General features: G+C 44.4%; 2 protein-coding genes across 9 annotated transcripts in view; one reads left to right on the top strand and one right to left on the bottom strand.

Annotated features, from left to right (window-relative positions):
• The window catches only part of ANKS1A (ankyrin repeat and sterile alpha motif domain containing 1A), a 195287-nt gene extending 183481 nt beyond the window's left edge, over positions 1-11806 (bottom strand). For 7 of the 8 annotated variants that reach the window (XM_084853040.1, XM_084853038.1, XM_084853041.1 and 4 more), the window contains exon 1: positions 11521-11804. In XM_084853040.1, the coding sequence (XP_084709166.1) occupies positions 11521-11717 (197 nt within the window). In that variant the 5' untranslated portion in view covers positions 11718-11804. Of the gene's footprint in view, positions 1-11520 lie in introns of all 8 variants that reach the window. The other variant, XM_084853043.1, reaches the window with a different exon arrangement.
• Positions 11807-16424: 4618 nt separating this feature from the next.
• Positions 16425-23055, top strand: TAF11 (TATA-box binding protein associated factor 11). The gene is made up of 5 exons (XM_084853057.1): positions 16425-16599; positions 18279-18427; positions 19190-19277; positions 19526-19622; positions 20781-23055. The coding sequence occupies exons 1-5, from the start codon at positions 16441-16443 to the stop codon at positions 20909-20911; spliced, it is 624 nt and encodes a 207-aa protein (XP_084709183.1). The 5' UTR covers positions 16425-16440; the 3' UTR covers positions 20912-23055.
• The last annotated feature ends 638 nt before the right edge of the window (positions 23056-23693 follow it).

The following is a 23693-nucleotide window of genomic DNA, read 5'->3' as shown; positions in this document are numbered from 1 at the left end:
AGCGACTGAAAACACCACCTTAGGCTACAATCCTATCCAGGTGCTAATCAGCCTCTGAACTCAGAAGCTGACGGGCATCCTATGCAGAGCAGGAGGAATGCAGAGGCGATTGTTATCTCCCACTTTCCCCACTCTGCATTTTTGAAGGTCTGGCATTTTTGCCTGTCTAGCTGGGACTCTGTGGAGGGGGAGAGAAGAAGGCTGGGGAGAACTGGGGAGAGCTCATGTCCCCATTTCTCCAATCCCCTGCCCTCCCCGCCCATAGAACCACCCCCTTTCCCTCTTCTCTGAGGTTGCTTTTGTGAGCTCGGACAGGCAGCCAGCACAGTTCTCTCCATGCTGGCTGTGAGGGGGAGGGGGCAGAGAGCTTGGACCCCCCCCCCGACACTGTCAAGGGGACACAGGATTGCTCTTCATTGTGTAAAACAAAATACCCAGATTCAAAATACTCATTTTGGGGCTGTATGTTTAACACTTTTGGCCTAGCTAGGGGCCAAGAAGGCTCAAACAGAGCAGATAAGTAAGATTCATAATATATTGGAATCTTTTTCTGAAGTATCACTGAAAAGATGCAGAAGACAGAGTACAAAATCTGTCAATCATACAAGGAAATAAATCCTTTTTTTTTTAGATTTCACCTATGGATTACACTGTTCATGGAGGCTGAAGTACAGTCTCTCTTCTGCATATTATGCACCACAATGTTCTACATTTAGCATGTTGACACTGACCAGTGATTGAACATCCCTATTGAGGTAACATTACTGGTATAAAACAATACTCCCCGTCTTCATCTCAAGCACAAACGCTAAGGTTGATTTTATTGTTTTTCCAGGTGAAGCATCACATGTTGGTAGTGCCCAAGAATTGGTCTAGGGCATCTCTCATAGACAAATTACCTCCCTATGCAATCAAAGCCATCTGTCCAAACACAGTTCTGTCAGCTTTCAGCCTAAGTTCCTTTTGCTTAGCTACAACTTGTACCACTGATCTGTACAAGAAATTTGCAGTAAACATCTTGTTGCAGTGGGAAATCACCTGAAAGTGAAAGCCAAATCTTGCGTCAATGGAACTCCCACTGACACAAGATCTCTCCTTGTGATTTGACCACTGTACTGCAGCCCCATAACATACATTGTTCAAGAGGATTCCACTACCCTCTGGAGAGAGGTTTTGGAAGGGAACCATGGGGCACATAGGAGGCGAAAAGAAATATCAGTTGTGGAAGCTGCCTTCCACTCAGGTAACCACAGACACAATGCATAGTGATGCACTATGTCCCACTTGGAAAGAGCAGCATGAGGTTATCTGGACTCCCTCTCCTGTCTTTAAAGATTAAAAAAAGAGGCAGATGTGATACGAGTTGGAAGCACTGCCATGAGAAGTGGTGGAAATGGGGTTACAAGTGGCGGAAAGGGGGACAGGAAGACATAGCTGATGCTATCTGAATGATTCAAATTTCTCGATGTAGGAGCCCCATATGGATTCCTAGCACTAAAGGGGATGGAAAACTTGCTAGTTCTTCCACTTCAGAAACTATATGTAGAACCTTTCTCCATACATTGCCTAAAAGCCATAATTCTTCTATTGGGCACTTTGATTTTGATAAATTCCCATACATTCAAACATTAGTAACTGATTCTACTTATTAGATCCCCCCCCCCATTTTTCCATAGATCTAAGGAAAAATTTCCGATAGTTTGCAAAAGGAAAACCCATTTCTAGCAGTATTAGCATTTCAAAATAGGCTTACACACAACTAGAATTAGGCCTTGGGGCCCAGGATGAAAAAACACACATTCCATTAAAAAACAAAGACTTATTTTGGATAAGAGGCAAGGAAGAGGGAGAGACTGTAGTTTGGTGGTAAGAGTGCGACTGTAAGTAGAAGGTCCTGGGTTCAATTATTGGCAGGTTCAATCTCCAGGTAGGGCTGGGAAAGACTCCTGTCTGAAATCCTGGATAGCTACTGCCAGTGTAGACAACACTGAGTTAGATGGACTAGTGATCTAACTCAGTATATGGTAGCTTCATATGCTCACTGCTTAATGGGACAGACAAAGAAAACTAACAAACTCTCGTTACACCAGGATGAGTCAAGTAGCCTATTAGCACAGACACACACTTTCAGTCTTGTGTCCAAGAAATGACATTTAAATCAGGGTAGGCAACTTGGTGTCCTCCAGATATTTTGGACTACAACTCTCACCACCCTTGACTATTGGCCATGGTGGCTTGGTCTTATGGATCTTGTAGCCTCCCAGATAAATTAGATCCACAGAAGGTTCCCAGGACTGAAAACCTTCACTTGTTGCCACCCCCTTTTACAGCACTCAGTGAGGGCCTCATCATGGTGATTGGAATACATGGGCAGAAGGGTAAGAAAGATGTTCCTGCAGGTAACCTGGTCTCAGGCAATGCAGGGCTTAACAGGTAAGCACTAACACTTTGAATTGTGCTCAGAAACTGACTCTGAAACAGTGATTTAAAGCAGTAGTGAGTAGTAGCAGAAGTGACTCCAATCAGCAACCTAGCAACTGTATTTTGCACTAGTAGTTTTTGAATAGTCTTCAAAGAGAGCCCCACATGCAGTAACTTGCAGCAGTCTAGCCTAGAAGTTAGTAGAGTATGTCTCTCTCCATCCAAGAAGGATCATGGGAGGCATACAAGCTTCAGCTAGTGAGAGAAGCTCTATACTATTCCAGCCACTTGGACCTCTAGTAACAAACCTGCATCTATGAACACCCCCAAACTATGAACTTGATCCTTTGGGAGGTGCAACCCCATCCAGACAAACCACCAAGTCATAGAATTTCCATCTTACTGGTATTCATCCAGCCCATTACTGGATAGCCCATCAGGCTATCATTAGGAGGTTTGGGGTACGGTGTCATCAATATGCGGAAGGCACGCAGCTCTGCCTCTCGTACAAATCTTCACCAAGGTTGGCCGTAGAATCCCTGTTCAAATGTCTGGAGACGGTGAGTGGCTGGATGGGGAGGAATAAGCTGAAGCTGAACCCTGACAAGACCGAGGTACTTTTGGTGGGAGACAAGAGGAGGCTGGGGGATGTTGACCTGGTGTTGAATGGGGTACGGCTACCCTTGAAAGACCAGGTCCGCAGCATGGGGGTCATTTTGGACTCCCAGCTGTCCATGGAGGCTCAGGTGTCAGCTGTGAGCCGGACAGGGCTGTATCAACTCCATCTGATACGGCGGCTGCGCCCCTTCCTTCCCGACCATCTGCTCCCATCGGTAGTACATGCCCTTGTCTCCTCTCGTTTAGACTACTGTAATGCGCTCTACGTGGGGTTACCCTTGAAGACGGTTCGGAAACTGCAGCTGGTACAGAACGTGGCGGCTCGCCTGATTAAAGGCAGCTGCCGGCGTGATCACATCACTCCAGTGCTGAAGGAGTTGCACTGGTTACCAGTTGTTTTCCGGGCCAAATTCAAGGTGTTGGTTTTGACCTTTAAAACCCTATATGGTTCCGGCCCAGCCTATCTTAAGGAGCGCCTCCTGCAACACCAGACAGGCCGCTTAACAAGATCAACCTCGGATTGCCTTCTCTCTGTCCCATCAGCCAGGACAGCTAGACTGGTGGGGACGAGGGAGAGGGCCTTTTCTGTGGTAGCCCCCACTTTGTGGAACTCCCTCCCTAGGGAACTCCGCCATGCCCCCTCTTTAATGAGCTTCCGCCATGCATTAAAAAGTGGTTGTTCAGGCAGGCATTTGGGGTGGGTTAGGGTATTTTAGAAAATGTTTTTATTGTAGAATTTTATTGTTTTAAACTGTTTTATTATATGCTTGTACATCGCCCAGAGTGGCTGGGTGACCAGCCAGATGGGTGAGTAATAAATTAAATAAATACATACATACAGTTCAGCACTTCTACCACTGGACTTTGATGAGTCCAGCTACAGTTCAAATCCTCACTCAGCCATGAAGTTCACTGGTTGTTCTCAGGCCAGTCACCATCTTTCAGCCTAAGCTATTTCACAGGCTTGTTGTAAGGATAAGATGCAGGGTGGAGGGGATAGAAATCTTCTTCATCTTAAAAACACTTGGTGGGTTATACAGTAGAGCTTCATGATATGTAGCTTGACATTGTCTTATACCATTTCCAGCAATGTACATTGGGGGGGGGGGGGAATTTTCTAGTAACTAAAAAAGTAGTAGTGATTATACAAATCCATACAAATAAGGAAGCTGTAATATTTATGGTGGAGAGAATGCTGATCTTTTGAATCCCACTTGCATTCTTTAGACCTAGTATTTCCTCTTCAGAGCACACACCACACTCTGCCAAGTTTCGGTTTAACCTATGAGTCCCCTCTGTGCCCCCTTGTTTTCATTTGGACACATTAAGCTTAGGAAGCCCATAAGAGTTACACAAAAGCATTTAAGGCATCTCACTGCTCACAAATAGTTGTAACTCACATCACTCAATTTTCCAACTACTTAAAGCTAAACCACTCTGTCCCTTCCCCAATCCAATTCACTTCAGACCTCATTTAATTGCAATTTCTTGTTTTACTGGTAACGGTCTATATCAGAATAATGTTAACTTAAATAGCACTTTAATTCCAGTTGCGCTATGCTTCCTAAAGAAATGGAGGCAGGAGGAGTCTGGAGATGTCCCAGAACTATAAAACGTCAAAGGAGTTGACCAATTACTACAGTAATAGGGCTTTAACAACAGGGACCAACATTAATATCACATGCTACAGGGAAGATAGAATTTAGCAAGGAAACAGAATTGCACAGCAGTCATGCATGCATTTCCCTACAAAGCACTGAGGTCTGGAAGCTCTCATCCTATCTCAATTATAGAGTGGAGCAAGATTCATATCCCTTCTGTACAAACAGAGAGTAATGAAATCTTTACAATCATAAAGATGACAAAGACACCCCCCCAATTTTCTAATCACTCTTATTAAAGCTTCTTTTCTCTTAAGAAAGGCTTTTATACTCACATTGACAAATTGAAAAATCTCCTCCAGCAATAATTCCCATTCATTTTTAGAAATCACTACAAATGTTGGATGCTGCTTAATATTTTCCTAACAGCAATCTGGCATTTCACAGCAAGTGTACATTTATAAAAGCCCTACTGTTTGTGTATCAGAAGTATTCTATTTAGAATCATCCAAGCCTGCATTAGGAAATTCAGCAAGCTAATTCACTATCTATAGTAACCATGCCAGACTCTCAAACACTAAAAACTTTAATTCCCTCTGAACCAGATACATTTTCAGCCCAATGACTTCAAGCAATTCCTACCTTCCTGATATTCAAACCATGCTTCCAAACAGGATGTGCCCACATGCCAAGTCACAAGCTTTAACTAATTCCAAAAAGCATGCATTGAAGTTCAAACACACACAAGCTCTCCTAATGGGTCCAATGAGTTACTCACATTAAATGTTTGCAGGACTGGAGCTTACACCACAGGATGATCAGAAACCTGCTTAGGGGTATTGGAAACCTAGGAAAGTCATAGGTGGAGAAGTATCTATTAAGACTTTCAGACAACTGCTATTTCAGAAATAATAGGAATTAAAGCACTTAAAATCCACTTTAATAAGGAGCAATGAAGGACAAACAGCAGTCTGGAACTCAGTTGGAACCTTGTATATTGCATACATTTGTGCATAATAGTAACAAACACTAATGGTACTCCACCTGGTATAGGAATCAACTATTTCATGAGTGCAGTCACAATAATCTGCATTGTAGGCAAGTTAGAATTAAAAAATTAAATATTGTTACAGCTGACACTGTAATTTAGATGCCAGGCATTGATCTACTACCATAGGAAGGCAAAGAGAAATTGTCATACTTTCCAATCCAGATCAGAAAATGAGTAAGTCGTGTATACAAACTATAAAAAGATGAAAGTGCAATGCAAAAAGATGTGTTCACATTTTAGACAAAAAGCACAAGTAACAATGTTGATCCACTTTTTATGAGGACCCGCCAAACACACACATACACACAACGTAATGAGCAAGTTTGAGTTGGCAAGAACTCTTTCACGCTGCATTTCATGCAAAAACAAAAATAGAGGGAGAAAATGTTGGGCATAACTGAAGCACCAATCTTCACTCTGTAATAATTTTAAGAGAATTTAGGAGTCATTTTGTGCTCCTAGATTAAACTGTATCTATAAAAAGATCTCAGATTGCAACAAGACATGCTGGGAGTGAGAATGGCGAGTCTCCCTTTGAAAATAAACAAACCGGCAATTGGTCACTGTAACGAACAACTTGATTCCACTGGATCTTTTGGTGGCGATCAGTTCCATCAACCATGGTATCCTTCTGGATAGCTCTCTGGATTGGGGATTGGAGGCACTGTTTTTTGTGGTTCTGCTCCTAGTTGGAGGGCCAATGCCAGAAAATGATTTTGGCAAGGGCTTTACTTCAGGCCCATGACAGTTACATTATGGGGTTCCATAGGAATCCATTCTGTTCCCTGTGTTGTTTACATGAAGCCACCGAAAAAGTTCAGAGGATATGGAATTGGGTGTCATTAATATAGTGAAGACACCGAGTTCTGTCTTTTCCAGCTGAGTCAGGTGAAGCAGAGGAAGTGCTGTTCTGGTGTTTGGGAGTGGTAACCTATTGGATGAGAGTCAAACTCAATTTCAGTTCTGACGAGATGGAGGTGCTTTTGGTGGGCAGTTTGCCTGCCTAAGGAGGTAGTGCTCAGCCTAGCTAGAGGGGATTGTGCTATTCCTAAAATATCAGGTGTGTAGTATGGGGGTGCTATCAGATTCATCTTTATCACTTGAAGCTCAAGTAGCCTCAGTGGCTCAAAGTATCTACTATCAGTTGAGGCTGACACACCAACTATGAATCCTCCTGGCCTGGACAGTAATAGCCTAGCCACAATTATTCATGGTCTGGTTACTCCTAGTCCGGATTACTGCAGTGCACTTTATGAGGGGCTGCCTTTGAAGACAGTTCAGAAAACACCTAGCCCAGAACACTGCAGCTACAATGCTACCAGGGACCAGTGCTTGTCTTAAACTTAAGTGCTTGTCTTAACCTTTAAAGCCCTACATGGCCTAGGACCCAAATACCTGTTGGACTACCTTCTCTTGCATCAATCCTCCCATCCACTGAGATCATCATCTGAGACTTTTTTCCAGGGTGCCCTGTTGTCTGAAGTGTGGTGGGTGGTGACTGAAGAGAGTGCCTTTTCAATTATGGTTCCTTGCCTTTGGAATGCCTTACCCAGAGAGATCCACCTGGTGCTCTCATCACTATTATTTAAGTACCAGGCAAAATAATTTCTGTTTTCTCAGGCTTTAAGAACTGTTAGTATTAGCATTTTTAATGAGTGGCTGTAATTTTACTATTTGAATGGACTGTTTTAGTTTATTATGTTACTTTGTGTGCTTTATTTTATTCAGAAAAATTTTGTTGTATTTTGTTGTTTTGTTATTGATTTTTTAAAATCTCAAAGTAATATTGTTTCACTATCCCTCTAAGAAACTTTTCTAATGGACCTGCTTATTAAAATTAATGCTAGAAACAGATTTACACAAATGCTAGCTTCTATACTTTCAAAGAGAAAATGGCCAAATTTAACTATTCTAACCTAATCTGCAAAAGGGCTCCAGAATTCCCTTACGTTTGTTACATACTGGAGACTGGGGCTTCCATCATGCCTAGCAACATTCTCCCACCCCACCCACTTGCTCTCTCAAGTGTTATTTTGCTTTCAAATTAACATTTTGATATTTGCTGAAGAAGAAATTGTGCTCAAAACCTTATATATTATTTTGGTTTTAATAAAGGTATTCTTTTCCTATCTTTTCACAGGATATACATTCTAGGGCCACATAATGTTTCCTGACTTTCCATGAACTCATCTAACTGCCTACAAGCCAATCAAATTCATTAGCCTTTGGAACACTGACACTACCCAAGAGGGTCAGGAAGGCAGGCTAAAACTGACTAAAGTCCAAAGAAATGGGATCTTAGATGTCTGAAACTAACAAGGAGACGCTGGAGTTAAGGAAATGTTGAACACATTTCTTCTGCTCTAACCACAGTGAGAAAGAGATAACACAAGTTGCACCACCAGCTTTCTGAAACAGATACAGAACAAATTAAAGCTTGAGAAATTAAACAAACAGCCATTTAGCTGTTTGAAGTTGGAAGAGGAGGAGGAGGAGAATGTATCAGAGGAAAATGCATCAGAGGAATACCACAAAGTCCGGAAACTGCAGAACTGGAAAGAGTACACAACTACAGTGCAGTACCTCTCAGGGCTTAACTACACCCAACATCCAACATGTATTTGAAAAAAACATGCTTAACAGTGCCACTTTAATTCTGCGGGACAAGTAAGCAATTGCGTGAGAAGCATACAATAAAGAGTAACTAGCAATCTCTCTTCTTTTCCCTTGCCCTTTCAGCAGAGGCTGCAAAAAGAAGAGGGGGATGAGACTCCCCAGCTAGGAAGACCCCAGCCCCCCCAACACCACCACAGCAATGCCTCCTCTGAGCTTTGCCACTTCTGGGGGTGGGTAGGGAAGTGTGCAATCAAGAGAAGACAATAGCTGCTCCTGACACCTTTCTCTTGCTCATCCTCTCTGGATAACACACCAGGGAGGACTGGAGCCACAGTGCTACCTGTAAAGCCTGAACCTCTGCTGGTCACCATCTCTCTCTGCGCAGTTGAGCATAGAGGGCTGGTCACCTCATCTGCTCATTTGCTCACATGTACTCTGCCTCTGAGTGGTGTGGTGGTGGGGAGTGGGCCCAACTCTCCACACCAGCTAACAAGAGAGGGTGAGAGAGCAGGCAAAGGTGGTAGCTGTTCTGCCTCTAAGCAATAGCCACCTTTTGCTTGCTTCCTTCCTCTGGATGGCTAAGTCCAATTCTTCCTGCTGCATCACCAAAAGAAATAAGATGCACAAGCAAGTAAAGCATTTTAGAAGAAGAGGACAGGTGAGCAGTTACTTGCCCTTGAAGGAGCAACCACTGGCTCTACACAATTGCTTAACCTCTTTCTTAACACTGCAAGGACTGGGCTGCCACCACCTCCAATTGCTCACCTCCCCACTTGCTCTGCAACACTCTACCTGTTCTCTCATCTTCTTCTTTGGGAAACACAGCAGGAAGGATTGACTTAGCAGGGCCATTTAGAGGGAGGGGGCAAAAATAGATGGCAGCCTGTTCACATGCCCTCTCTCACTGGGTGGTGTGAAGGATTGGGTTAGTTGGGCCCAATCCACACCACTACACCACTCAGAGGCAAATTATATGTGAATGAGCAAAAGGAGAGGTGACTGCTCTTCCTATGACCAACCCTCTATGATGACCAACACAGTGAGAGAAAGAAGGTGAGGAAATGGGGGGAGGCAGCTACTCATACTCTGCCTTTAGGCAGCACTGTGGGACTAATCCCCCCTGATACTGTGCCTGGGGAGGCTGAGCAATAGAAAAGAGGTAGGAAAAGCTGCTACCACCTCTTCCTTACAACCTTCCCTATGCCCCCCTAAAAGTGGCAGAAGTCAGCAGGGAGGTTCCAGGAGCTTCTTGGCAGGTTTGTGTATGTCCCCCTCCTTTGCTCTTTTCAAGTCTGCAGGGCAGAAGAAAGGGAAAAATGCTATTTACTGTTTGATTGCCTCTCCTCACCAATGTGCTGTTTTCCTTCAAAATTGTTAAACACCTTTGTTCACATATGTGTTTACTTTTACATGTATGTAGGCCCTCAGTCATTTCAGATCTGGAAGCCACATTCAGTCCTTACCTGAGACACACTTAGCTTCAGACTACCTATATCTGCCTTTCTTATATACAGACTCACTTTCTTTCATTCACTCTCTGTCCTACACTCAGTGTCCTCTGTAAAAAATAAATTTTAAAAATCATGCACAAAAAGAGAGAAAAAGGTGGTAGTGCCACTCATGGAACCCAAGCCCTAAACAACTTAGGACGAGGTTATCTGAAAGATCATCTCCCCCTATATGGATCCATTAGACTACTATAATCTTCAGTGAAGGCCTTGTTGTCTATGCCACATCCTGCAGAGTCCCATCTAGCAGGAAAATCGCAATGGACCTCCTCTGTCGTAGTGCGCTCTCTCTGGAATGACCTCCCCTTTGTGATGCATCAGGCACCAACCATCATGGGCTTTTGATGACTATTAAAAACTTGCATGCTTACCCTGGCTGTTCCCAACCATTACCTTGTCTAAAGCCACAATCCTATGGCTGCTAGACAGTAGCTAGACGGCCACAGGATTGGTTGGTTTCCGGGAACTGACATCAGAGTCTGTGCTCCAAGAACCGCCTCCCCGCCGCCTCATAGGTGGCACGGAATGTCCCTGGGCTCTGGGCTTGTAAGAGCAGTGTAGAGTAGGGCAAAAGGGGATGTTCCCAGGGGTGGGGAGTGCGGAAGTGCCGGTACAATGCTTCCTGTGTGCCATCCTGCCTCCCCTCCCCGCTCCGAGGTCCCGCAGCTAGACAGCCAAAATCAGCTGCCTAGCCGCGAATACAGGGTGCCTGCATCCACCTGCCTTGCTTTGGATAGGCGGTCACCTCCAAGTTCGGAGGCAGCTGCCTATGCTGATATGATTGCTCCCTCCATGTTGATGTGCTTTTATAATTCGTTATAAATCACTTCAGGATTTTTAAAATGGGAAGTGGTATATAAACATTCTAAAATAAATAAATACATCTTTGATCCAGACACAACCTTCCAACTAAAGACCAAGAATACAAAGCAGCCTTTCCTAAGCTGTTGCCCTCCAGATGTTTTAAACAACACCTCAAAGCATTTCAGGCCATTGGTCATGCTGGCAGGGGCTAATGGGAGTTGGAAGTCCAAAACATTTGGAGGGCGCCAGCTTGGGGAACGCTACTGTAAAGCGTACCAGAGAGAGTACTACAGTGTCTAACTAAAAATACAGGAACTGGAAACATGACTTGGCCAAACAGCTACAGTTCATTAACAAAGACTGCATTTTATGAAGGGTCCCACCCCCACACACCAGACCTGTCTGTATCAGCCATAATAAGCCACCCTCTCAAATGCACCAGTCTCAAATGCTTTCTCCAGAGCCTCCCAAAACAAAGTTCACACAGACAGGCTCCCAGCCAAAGCATCTGCCCCTTATTACAAGGACCGCAATTTACCAACTGAAAGCCACTTTCTTTAGGAAGCCCCAGAAACAGCCCTGCCATCTTCAGAGCCCCGAAGCCACCTTACGCCCTACTTTCCTCAACGCACGCACGCACGCCACACACCTCCGGGGAAGCTCACCCGCCGCCACATAAACCCACTCCGATACCTGGCCAGCCGCTACCTCGCTCGGTGCCCGTGCGCCTTGGGGAGGCGGAGATTCCTGCCCACGGACAACCGCGCCTCGAGGCATTCGCCAGCCACCGAGACACACCCCCAGCCGCCTTCATGGCAAAACAGCCGCCTGCACAGGCTCCCACAGCCAGCCTCGGCCGCCCTCACGAGCTGGAAGAGCCACACCCCTGGCGAGCACCTACCTGAGCAGGCTAGAAAGCGGGTGGCCGCCGCCGCCGCCGCCGCCGCCGCCCCCCGAGGACCCGGAGCCGCCGCCGCCGCCCGCGCCGCCGCCGCCGGAGCCGAAGCCCGAGCTGAGGCGCTTGCCCGACAGCAGCTTCTCCACGGCGGGCAGGTTCCCGGTGCGGGCGGCCTCCAGCAGCTCCTGCTCCTTCCCCATGGCCCGGGCCCGGCCCGGGAAACCAGCCCCCCCGCCTCGACTCCTCGCCTTCGGCAGCCGCCGCTGCCTCAGCCCGGCCGGCGCGTCCTTCCGGGGCGGGGCCAAGAAGGCCACGCCCCCCGCGGAGCAGCGACTGCCCCCCACCCGCTGAGGAAGACAAGCGGGCGGGGGGTGGACTCTTCGCGCGCGCACGCTGGCAGGCAGTCAGCGGCCGTCGCCTGCAAAGATGAGGTAAGGCAAGGTGAAGAAGCGGGCGGCGGGCTGCCGGGCTGCCCGCTGCGCTGCCCGCTGGAATAGCACAGTGCATTCCCGCTGCCGCTGCGGCTCACCTGAAAAACGTGTAGGCTGGACTCCATTTAGGTTTCTCCGAGCCAAAAGACACATCGCAGAAAAGCAGATCTCAACCTCGCCCATTAAGGACGAAAGGGGCTGAGGAAAACCCCCAAGTGAAGATCGCTCGAGGGCTGCTTCGAACAAGAAGCTGAATTCCCTCAAGCAGGAATTCGTAGGGAAACCTGACTGGCATGTGGCAGGGATTTCGCTGCCTCTGGACGTGCTGGGAAGCTGCCGCTGGAAGGACATAGCCCCCGCCTTTGCAGGCCAAGCCTCGTGTGTGGTCGTAACGCGTCCGTAATGGACTACCTGTGGTTTCCCAGCAAATTCCACCTTACGTGCAGGAATTTTGTAACATGTGAAGAAGCACCAGGGGTGGGCAACTTGTGGGACTCCAGATGTTTCGGCCCACAACTCCCATCTGTCCTAGCCAGAATGGCCAATGGTGAGGGATGAGGGGAACTGTAGGCTAAAAGATCTGGAGGGCCGCAAACTGAAGCTGTGACCGAACCATTCCATCCATCACCCTCTAAAGCTTTCTTGGGTATTTAATCCTGGAGTAAAGGGGCAGGAGACTCCAAATCCTTAGGACAATAGTTGGTTCTGAACCATTCCCTGGGCATAGTAGTGGACTGGATGAGGGCCAATAAACTGATATCAGTCCAGACAAGATGGAGATACTGTTAGTGGGTGGTTCGTCTGCCTATCGAAGCGATGTTCAGCCTGTTCTCAAAGGGGTTGCACTCCCCTTAAAGGATCAGGTTTGTAGTTTAGGGGTTGTTCTTGGATCCAGCGTTGTCACTAGAGGCACAGGTGGACTCAACATGGCGCACCTTTTATCAGCTTAGTCTGATATACCAAGTATGTCCTTATCTGGACAGAGATAGCTCAGTTACAGTTATCCATGCTCTGGTAACTTTTCATTTGGATTACTGCAATGTGTTATACATGGGGCTGCCTTTGAAAACAGTCCACAAACTTCGGCTGGTCCAAAACAGGGAAGCGAGATTGTTAACAGGGACTGGCCACTGTGATCATATTATGCCAGTACTTTTCCATCCGCATTGGCCGCCAGTCCATTTCTGGGCCTGATTCTAAGTGCTGGTTTTAACACTCAGAGCCCTAAGGAGCTTGGAGCCAGGTTACCTGAAGGATCGTCTCCTCTCATATATACCTGCCTGGACCCTAAGATCATCATCAGCAATCTTTCTCCAGGAGCCCCGCCAAAGAAAATGAGGTGGGTGGCTACTTAGAAGAGGGTCTTTTCTGTTGTGGCACTGCAGTTGTGGAATGAGCTTCTCAGAGAGGCTGACCTGGCAGCTGCATTGTGCTCTTTTCTGCACCAGGTGAAGACCTTCTGTTCCCAGGCGTCTTAGTCTTTCCGTTTCTGTTGTTTTAAATCTATTACTGTATTTTAAATCTTTGCATTGCTGCTAGATTTTATTTTTATTTTATACTGTAGTTTTAATTTTTTATATTGTATTTTATCATGTTATATTTTATGGTTTTAATTGTTGTGAACCACCCAAAGAGCTTCGGCTATTGGGTGGTATAGAAATGTAAGAAATAAATAAAATGTCTACTGCAAACATTTCTACCAAGTACTGCGTACGGATTGTATGAATGTGCAAGGAACACCACAGAGTTTTTCAAAGAACAGCACAATAGACATTTTTCTAATGGAGATATGAGGTGAGCACTAATTAATCTTCACTAGAGCCCTGAAGCAAGTAAACACAAGCTTGTTTAATGTTATAAAAGAGGTCCATCCCATTTGTGTGCATTTGTTTTTTAAAAAGCAAGACATGGATCTGAGAACAAAACTATGGATACAGGTCCACCAAGTTAGTCCAGAATGCTTTCATAGCTTCAATCTGTTGTGGTGTCAGAATCATGTAATATGAATCATGTGCCCACTAATGAGGGCCAGTAAATTGAAACTGAATCCTCATAAGACAGAGACCCTATGGGTGGGTGATTCCCATATCTGGGAATTGGATTGCTTATCTGTTCTGGATGGGGTTGCACTCCCTCTGAAGGAACAGGTCCATAGTTTGGGTGTGCTCCTGAATCCATCACTGTCACTGGTTTCCCAAGTCACTTGGAGCACCCATTACCAACTTTGGCTGGTTTAACAGCTGTGCCTATTCATGGATAGGGATAGCCTAGCCACTGTGGTTCACACACAGGTAACCTCAGAAGTAGGTTACTGTAATGAACTCTTTTGGCCCTTTTGCCTGGTTCAGCAGCTGCAACTAGTGAAGAACGTAGCAGCTAGGCTGCTCAGTGGGGAACCCAGCCATGTTCACATCACACCTGTGCTAAAAGAACTGCACTGGCTGTGTAATAGCTACTGAGCCATCTTCAGGGTTATGTTGTTGACACACAAAGCCCTAAACAACTTGCGACCAGGATACTAGAAGACCACCTGCCCCTCTGTATACCCAGCTGACCTTTAAAATCTTCAGAGAAGGCTTTGTTGGTTGTTCCGCATCCGTAAGAACATAAGAAGAGCCATCAGGAGACCCACAAGCAAGACATGAGTGCAGCAGCACCCTCCTGCCCATGTTCCCTAGCAACTGGTGTACATAGGCATACTGCTTCTGATGCTGGAGGTAACATAGAGCCATCAGGACTAGTTGCCAATGATAGCCTTCTCCAGGAATTTGTCTAACCCAGGGGTCCCCAACCCCCGGGCCATGGACTGGTATCGGCCCGTGGCCTGTTAGGGACCGGGCCACAGTAGGGGTGTGGGAACCCCCCCTTATCTTGGGTCTGTGGGGGGGAGGCGATCCGTCCCTCCCCCTGCCCCGGAGGGGGAGATGATCCGTCCCTCCCCCCCACCCTGGAATCCTCACCAGCCCTGGCCGGCTCTGCTCCGTGGTGAGTCTGCAGAGCTGCTGGCCTGCTCCGGCCCTGTTCTTTGCAATAATAGCCTATTACAGGAAGTCAGCCCCCGGCTGGAGCCTGTTCTTTGCAGTAATAGCCTATTACTACAAAGAACAGGGACGCAAATGGTGTCCGCTATGCAGACGCCATTTGCTTCCCAGTGGCCAGAAGTCCTCCCCTGGCCGAAGCTGGCCGGCAGCTCTGCGGCGCGTCCAGGGCCAACGAGGACTCTGGGGGGTGGGAGGGGTGGATCGCCCCCCCCGCGGACCCAAGGTAAGGGGGTTCCCACACCCCTACTGCGGCCCAGTCCCATCTCCCCCAGTCCATGGAAAAATTGTCTTCCATGGACTGGTCCCTGGTCCCAACAAGTTTGGGGACCACTGGTCTAACCCCTTTTTGAAACTATCCAGATTGCTGGCCATCACCACATCTTGTAGTAATGAATTCCATAGTTTAACTATGCACTGCGTGAAGAACTTCCTTTTATCTGTCCTGAATCTCCCACCAATCAGCTTCATGGGTTGACCCCAGGTTGTAGTATTATGACAGAGGGAGAAAAATACCATCATGTAACATCTCAGAAGCAGGCTTTCTCAGTAGTGGTGACCACCTCTGAAACACCCTCCCCCATGCAGTTCAGGAGGCAGAAAATGTGGTATGTTTTAAATGCTTCCTGAAAATACACTTGTTTAAGCAGGCTTTCTCTGTCTTAGAATTAAGCATAATTATTATGCTGCTCCTTTATTGTTTTTATATTTCTTTTATTGTTATTGTAGCTGAAATTGTTAATAGTGTATTTAAGGTGTGATTTTAATATTGTTATTTGTAAATGGCTTAGGGATTTCATTATATTCAGCAGTATATAAGTGTTAGTAATAAATAAATGCCCCCTCCCTTTTTCACGGTCAGTTGTAAACTAATTCCCCATACATCTGCATGCGGAGAAAACGCATTTTCTCTTTTAAAACTTAAAAAATAAGGCCTGTTATTTGCATTGCTTCAAAGTTCTTATACTAATATAAGTTATTAATATAACTTATATACTATATGCCTGTGGAGGCATATAAGCCGGGCCCAAAGGCATGCATGGATTTTCAGTCACTGTTACTGTGCATTTGTGTACGGTGATAATAGTAGCTGCCTCAAAGCAAAATTTTAAATATCCACCATCAATTTTCATATTCCTTCATTTTAATATTCAGGCTGCGTTTAAAAAAAGTACACAAACCACCAATCCAAATACCCCAAAGTCCTTGGCCAGTGGCAATGCTGCATGCGTGATGCCCTCCAACACTTTATTCAAACAAAAGCCTTCTTGTTTTTGCTGTAAAACAGAGTAACACCGGCCCCATCGTTCTCTGCTTGGTTCCCTTCTTCCCTCCCACGGCGCCACTCGGATGCTTGGGCGTGTTGCGTTGCCATGGAAACGAGCAGCCGGGGCGCGCAAGGCCGACTTGATGATGTCATCAGAACTCGACAGCTGCTGCTCCTTCTGGATACTATGGCCGAACCAGCGGGGTCTCGTCGGGAAGATGCGGTTCTTCCGCTTGTCGTTTCGTCCTCCTCTTCGGCCGAGGAATCCTCTGTCATTGCTGCAGAAATAGCCGAACGGCAGGAGAAAGACCCAGGAGAGGCGAAGGAGGAGGGACTGGCTGGAGAGGTGGGTAGGAAAGAAGGACGCCACGCACCAGTTTCCTTCTTCCATGCAGGCGCCCCTTTTCTCTTCGTCTGCCCTGCCGCTATTGTCGTCTTGCACCGAAGGTGCTGGCATACCGCCCCCCAACCCTTTCCATGCGTTCCAGCTGCCCGCATTTGGCTGGGACAATCTTTTTTTTCCTGGTGAATCTTGTTTTCTGGGGATGTCTTAAATATTTGTAAGTGTGCACACACGTGTGCTCCCCCCCTGGCCTCTGGAAGTTGTATCTCCTTGTTTGAATTACTGTTGTGCACAAAAGGTGGAAATGCACGCACGTGCACACAAAATATCTGTGCATTGTTTGCCTTTGCACCACAACTGCGTATCCAGATACTAAACGTTGCTGGTTGTGTTCGAGTTGCAGCTATTCTATAATATTAAATATTTGGTCACACATTTTTAAAGGACATCTTTATTGCCAAAAGCTAGTGCTGAACAGGCTAATGCAGAATAAATTAATAGTATAAAAGGTGCACCGAAGATCCTTTGGCAGTGTGTAAGGAGAGGAGGTTGCTCTTGGGAGTGACCCTTGGTATTTATTCGTTAATTTAGAACATTTGCGCACCATCCTTCATTATATCAGGATTTAGCTATATGAATAGAGATGTCTATAAGTACACAAATGTCTGTATTATCAAATGTGAAATAAAGGGTATGACTGTGTTTCTCGTTCAATCCCCTGACACTTCCACACTACGTGACGAAGTATCCAGAAATTGGAATAGGAAATATACAAAATATCAACATCAGAGAGGGTAGGAACAATTGTTAAATGGTCAAATGTTTTCTGTATAAATGTTGGTTAATGAAAACATTCCATTTAGGCTATGTATCTATTAATATCGAGAGTGTGGGACTAATGGTGCAATCCTGTGGCCACTAGACAGCATCTAGATAGCCATAGGATTTTTCGTTTTCTGGGAACCGAGCTCGGAGCCACTGCTCCAAGGTCAGTTCCCAGAAGTCTCATTCCCCGCCTACTGCCTCATAGGTGGTACAGTTTGTTCCAAGCACCACGCTCGTAAGGACAGCGTGGAGTGGCCGAAAAGAAGCATTATGGGGCTGGGGAGGGGACAGTGGAAGTGCTGTTACAGTGCTTCCTATGCGATGCTCCCCCCACCCACCCAGCGCACTCCAGCTAGACAGCTGAAATCAACCATCTAGCACAAATGCAGGGCAGCCAGAGCATGGAGAAGAAGATCCCCTTTACACTCCACCTGCCCTGCATTGGATAGTTGGTCGCCTCCGAGTTCGGAGGTGGCCGACTATGCCCATGGGATTGCACCCTAATACTAAAATCTTTGGTAACAGGTGTAATTTATAAACACAGTCACTAGTGTAGTGTAGTGGTGAGAGTGACAGACTGGGACCTGGGAGAGCCGGGTTCTAGTCCCCACTTGGCCACGGAAGCTCACTGGGTGACTTTGGGCCAGTCACAGACTCTCAGCCCAACCCACCTCACAGGGTTGTCTTGAGGATAAAACAGAGAGGAGGAGGATAATTTAAGCCGCCTTGGGTTCCTTGCAAGAGGAAAAAAGGCGGGATATAAATGCAATAAATAAAATTATGGTGGGGTGTTTAAAATGCATAATAACAAAACAGGAATACAAACATAGCCAACCTGAAAATAATTTTCTTAATAGATTAGAGGCAAAGAAGCTTCTGAGTTGGTTCCAGGAGAAACAGAGGAGTCTACATCACAGGCTTGTGCAGCCAAGAAAATAAAAATAGAAATAAAGGAGAAGAAAGAGAAAAAACATAAAGTAGATGAAGATGAGATTCAAAAAATGCAGTGAGTAGTCTTCTGTCAGCATGGCACATAGCTTCCGCTGTTGCTAAATTACCTGTTTGGGACACTTGCCACTACTTATTTAAGAAACCATACTGTTTTTGTTTTTCCTACCTTTTGTTCTTATTTGGGAGGAGATGCTGTTCTAAGACTGCAATCCAATGCACACTTACCTGAAAGTACTTAGCAGAACTTACACCTGAGCCTATGCATATTTTTTCAGAAGTTATGTTTGTATCTAAGAAGTATGTAATATTCTGAAATAGGAGGTAATTATTAAGTGGCACTACACTATTCTCTCCCCTTCAGGATTATTTTTATTGGGTTTGATCTAGATGTTGCTTCCCCCAAATGGAAAGACTCTTTCAGTCTGTGGAAGGCTTCTGATCCAGTGGAGGACTCCCACAGCCATAGTGGGGGAGGGGGCGGCAATTTTTTCTAGTCCCCCCTCCCCACCCCCAAATCTGTCCTGGAAGGTTGGGGGAGCCCTTGGAACAGTGAAGGAGATGGTGCTGCACACAGAGGGAGAAATCGGTAAAAATCACCTCCCAGTCCTCTTTCCCCAGCAGGAGCATTCTAAGTAGAATTGCACTCAGGGGATGCTACTGCTAGTGCAAACAAACTCTGGATCCAAACCATTGTTTATCAAAAGAAATACTGTAACATTGTCTGCCTCTAACTTCAAAAGCTATGTATTTCTGTAGTTCTAAACTGCTTTTAGTGTTAAAATGTTACTAAAACCTCTGCTATGAATGTTTTCTCTAGAATTCTAGTTTCGTCTTTTTCTGAAGAACAGCTAAATCGTTATGAAATGTATCGCAGGTCAGCTTTTCCCAAGGCTGCTATTAAACGGGTAAGATTCCACTCCAGTTAAATTTAAAGTAAAACTGGTTTGCATGTTGCTGTGGCTTGATTATGCTGTATGACTATAGAGACAATAGAGTATTTTAATAGGACAGGTCGTGTTTTCACTTCAATCTGCCATAAAGTGTGCTGAAAACTCTGCTACTATTAATGTAATTATCACACAGTAATGTTAGAAATTAAAAACTCACATCTATAAAATTGAATTCTCTTGAATCTTCTCTCTCCCCTCCTCAGCTGATCCAATCAATTACTGGAACTTCTGTCTCTCAGAATGTCGTTATTGCCATGTCAGGAATTTCCAAAGTCTTTGTTGGAGAGGTAGTAGAAGAGGGTAAGTATCAGAAGAATAATCCAGAGTTGGATGAATCTGTGTCATCTTAAAACCTATTGGCATGGTAATATGAAATTGGGCTGATGTGTAGGGTGTATAATCTGTTCATGTCACTTTCACATTAAAGGTATTTGTGACTTGACTAAGGGCGCAATCCTATGCACATTTAGACAGAAAAGAGTCCTACCACCTCCAGCATTCCCCAGCCGGCATGGGTGGCTGGGAAATACTGGAAGTGGTAGGACTCTTTTCTCTCTAAACATGCACAGGATTGCACCCTAAATTATTTTGTATACCTGCAAAAACAACTAGTGCAGTAGTCATCTTATTCAGCTATTAGGAATGCCGTACCTAGTTAAGCAGGTTTGTGTAATCTTTTACTACTAAATATGAGAATTCATTGGTATTTTTATATGAATACTTAATCAATAACATTTCAATATAATTAAAGAGGAACAAGGCCATTAACTCAAGCCAACCAAATGGTATGAATAAGTTATACAAGCGCTTGCTTGTATAGACAAAGATCTAGATCCATGCAAGGTATCTAAAATAATTTCTTACCCTGTTGTGTTTGCTCATTTTCTAGGTAAGCATAGGGAAGATTTATCAACTCAGATCTAATCATAAATTAGTTGTTTTGCCATCTCAAATCCTGAGCAAATAAATAGGATTAATCTGATGCCTTCCCCCACTATCATTTTCCTTTAGAAATATGGATCTGAAGGAGTTCATATCTTCAAGAAAACTACTGTGTTCTTTTTTTTAATAGTTCTGGTATTGTAGTAACTGAAGTGGTATGGAATACATGTTGTACTACTTGAGGTTTTTTTTTCTGTTGACCAGCTAACAAGTTAGGTTACATGCTACCTCTTTTATTCTTGGATGCAAGTTACAGGGGTCCACATAACCAAGTACAGAAGTGAAATATATTCTGAAGTAGACACAATTACCTTCGTTGCTGTTTCAGTAGGAATTTCTATTATGACTGGTTGACAGTACTTAGCAGGTCATGGAATGTAGGCCCAAGTAAACTGCCTTTAACTTAAAACTGAAATGTATGTAGAAACAATGTGGATATTTGTCTTATTTGTGATGGTCAAATGTACTGACTTGACAAACAGATATAAAGGGCTTACTTTTGTTTTATTTGTCCAGCACTAGATGTATGTGAGAAGTGGGGAGAATCGCCACCTCTGCAACCCAAGCACATGCGTGAGGCAGTCAGACGACTGAAGTCACGAGGACAAATCCCCAACTCAAAATATAAAAAAATTATCTATCACTGAAGAGGAGCTATTAAATGGGATGGGGATTTTGCAGGTTGGATTAAATGAACAGGACTTTTGCTAATGGTGCTTTCAGAATGATTAAAGCCAACTAATGGTGCACAATACTGAAGATGTCTACAATAAGAATAAGCTGATTCTGAAATCCTGAGTCACTGACAACAGCATCTAAACTGGAGGTTATGTGGACTTAATATGGGAACATTTTCTTAGTAGGCAAAGGCAAGCTTTATGAAATATTGCCGTAATAAGGCTTCACCAGGATTGTGCGATATTTGAGTTTTCTTTTAAAAGGGAACAAACGCAACTAAACCAGAAGAGTATTATTGCTGACAGACCCATAAGAACGAAAATTACTCTTCCCTAATAAAAGAATTTGATTCTGCAGTTCTCCACTGTTCAACATAGCTGCTTTAAAAGAGTATACCCAATCAATGTAAAACTCCTAGAGTAGCTTCCCCAACTTGGTACCTTCCAGTTGTTTTGGACAACTCCCAGAATTCCTATTGGCCATGCTGGCTAGATCTGAGAGGAACCAAAGTCCAAATAACTGGAGCACACCAGGTTGAAGAAAGCTGTCCTAAAGTGTGTCACTATGAAAGCAAGGGAAAGAATAGGAGCTCCCAAGCTGCCAAAAATAATGGGTCTAGTAGTGTAAAGCTAATACACTGTTGTGGTACAAACCTCCACTGCAAGTATTCTCACAAGTGACACTGACATTGATAATTTTTTTTAATAGATGTGAAGTGAATGTCCTCAATTGGTAAAGATGTTCATGTACCATTTACCAAGAATGGTTTTCATTTTAGTGCCATCAGAAAGAATCATCAAAGTATGAGCTCTTGAAATTCAAATCAATATCCTGACTATGCAGCTAGAAAGTTAAACTTCAGAAATAACCACACTGCAACAGAGGTTAATCAGTTTAATTTATAACTTTAAAAGTGGTTCACAGAACCAGTACAATCATAAGTGGAGATAATATAGTGCAACAAAAAAATCCAATACTGTTGAAGACTTAAATTCAAGTCATACTTGTACCCAGTACTCTTCCTGTACTCATAGCATTCCTGTTTGAAGTTCTAAAAGGAGCCATAAGAAATTAGGAAAGCTCTACAATAAATAAAACTTTGATACTTCAGTTATGGCATTATACAATGAGTTTTTGCTCTTGACTTCTTTTTACATGTAAGTATAGTACTAAAAAGCAGTGGGAGGAGGGCTTTAAGAACAGAACCACACTAATGTAGTTTAGTAGTCAAACATATCCATATCAGCTTCAGTGGGTTTCCTCATTCCAGCTGTAGCAGTCCTCAGCAGAGGGGAAGCATCTGGATTGTACACACCACAACAGGCTGATAAAACAAGGCCTCTATAATTAAAACCTAACAAGCCACACCATACACTGGTAGGTGAAGGGTATCTTGTCTACATTTTGCCTTATTTTAAGCCCAATAAATAGTATTAGAAATGGCCAGAAAATTATTTTCAGCAGTACAAGAATGCAGACTCCACAGTGTGTTTAAATACTGTGTACAGCTTCTCAACCAGTCTTTTCACATCTGTAGCATGCTGCATTTTGCAATGAAAAGTAGAAAAATGAAGGTTTCAGCATTCAAGTGAATGCAAAGCAATGGGAGCCTATATCCAATATAACCATGTATGTGGCTAAGGCTATCTTGCCCCACCCAAAAAGGAGAAAGTAGGTACATACAGAATTGTTTAAATGAAAGTTCAATAGTATTGAATCAGTATCTTTGGGCAGCTAATCAGCAGTTGCAGGTAGGAAAAGCTCTACCTTCATACTCTTAACAACTAGCACCTTACCTGTCAAGTTCAAATAAAGTGCATAAGATGTATATTTGGTGTGTAATCTTAGTACTTTTCATATAGTAACAGCACCATCAGTCTGTTACCATAAAGGTAACGTTTCCACACTTCAAAACTCCAGTTCTATTTCTTAGGCAAGAGTGGTTCTATATGTAAGTATGAACCGTAAAACTCACTACCCTTTTGATAAAGAGTTTTTCCTGCCACTGAATTAAAGAAGGGCTGCCCCACTGGGGCATTTTCCAATATGGAGAGAGGGAATCATGTTTACTCCAGAGCATGGCCTGGGTTTGAGCAGGATGCTGCAAAAGGGATGCCCTAAGAAAAAGGCAAAAGCAAGAACAGTTCATTGCACAGAAAATGAACAAGCAGAAGCTACAACACATGCAATCAGATATGCAGAAATCACCTCTGCTGAATTAATGAAAGTGATAGTACCACAGCACAGCTGTAAATCTTTCTGGAGTTCAACCGCCTGTCCTAGCCTCAAGGGCTAGCAAATTATTTGAGGCAGCTGAAGACAGTTTTTTCCCCCTTCTCCTTCAGAAAAGAATTGTTTTAAGTTGCTCGGATTCACATAGTGAGAGTCACACAGCAACTGCTCCAAGACAGTCAGACCAAGGCAGACAAACAGATGAAAGAGAAAAAATGCATTCTACAGCTATAGCTAGGTGCTGGCATTACCTTAATCTGCAAACTGTTTAAAAATTACTAGACAGGGATTAGCTATAACATACTAAGCAATTCTAGCATTTTATTATCAATCAAAAGACCTGAATAATTGAAAACAAAATAGCTGCTTATTAAGATACAGCCTATTACCCTCAGCACAGTCCATTTTGTTACAAACCACATATTAATGCCATCTATAATTTTAAAGGGACACTACAGAACTGCATATCCAGAGTGTTTATGGTGATACTTCTGTTGTGTTGCGATTTACACTATTCCT

This window comes from Heloderma suspectum, chromosome 4, assembly GCF_057233095.1.
Source record: "Heloderma suspectum isolate Gila_16-S chromosome 4, 16-S_ref, whole genome shotgun sequence".
In the NCBI taxonomy this organism is placed as follows: domain Eukaryota; kingdom Metazoa; phylum Chordata; class Lepidosauria; order Squamata; family Helodermatidae; genus Heloderma; species Heloderma suspectum.
Note: the sequence above shows the minus strand (reverse complement) of the source record. Positions and strands in the feature narration are given on the sequence as shown.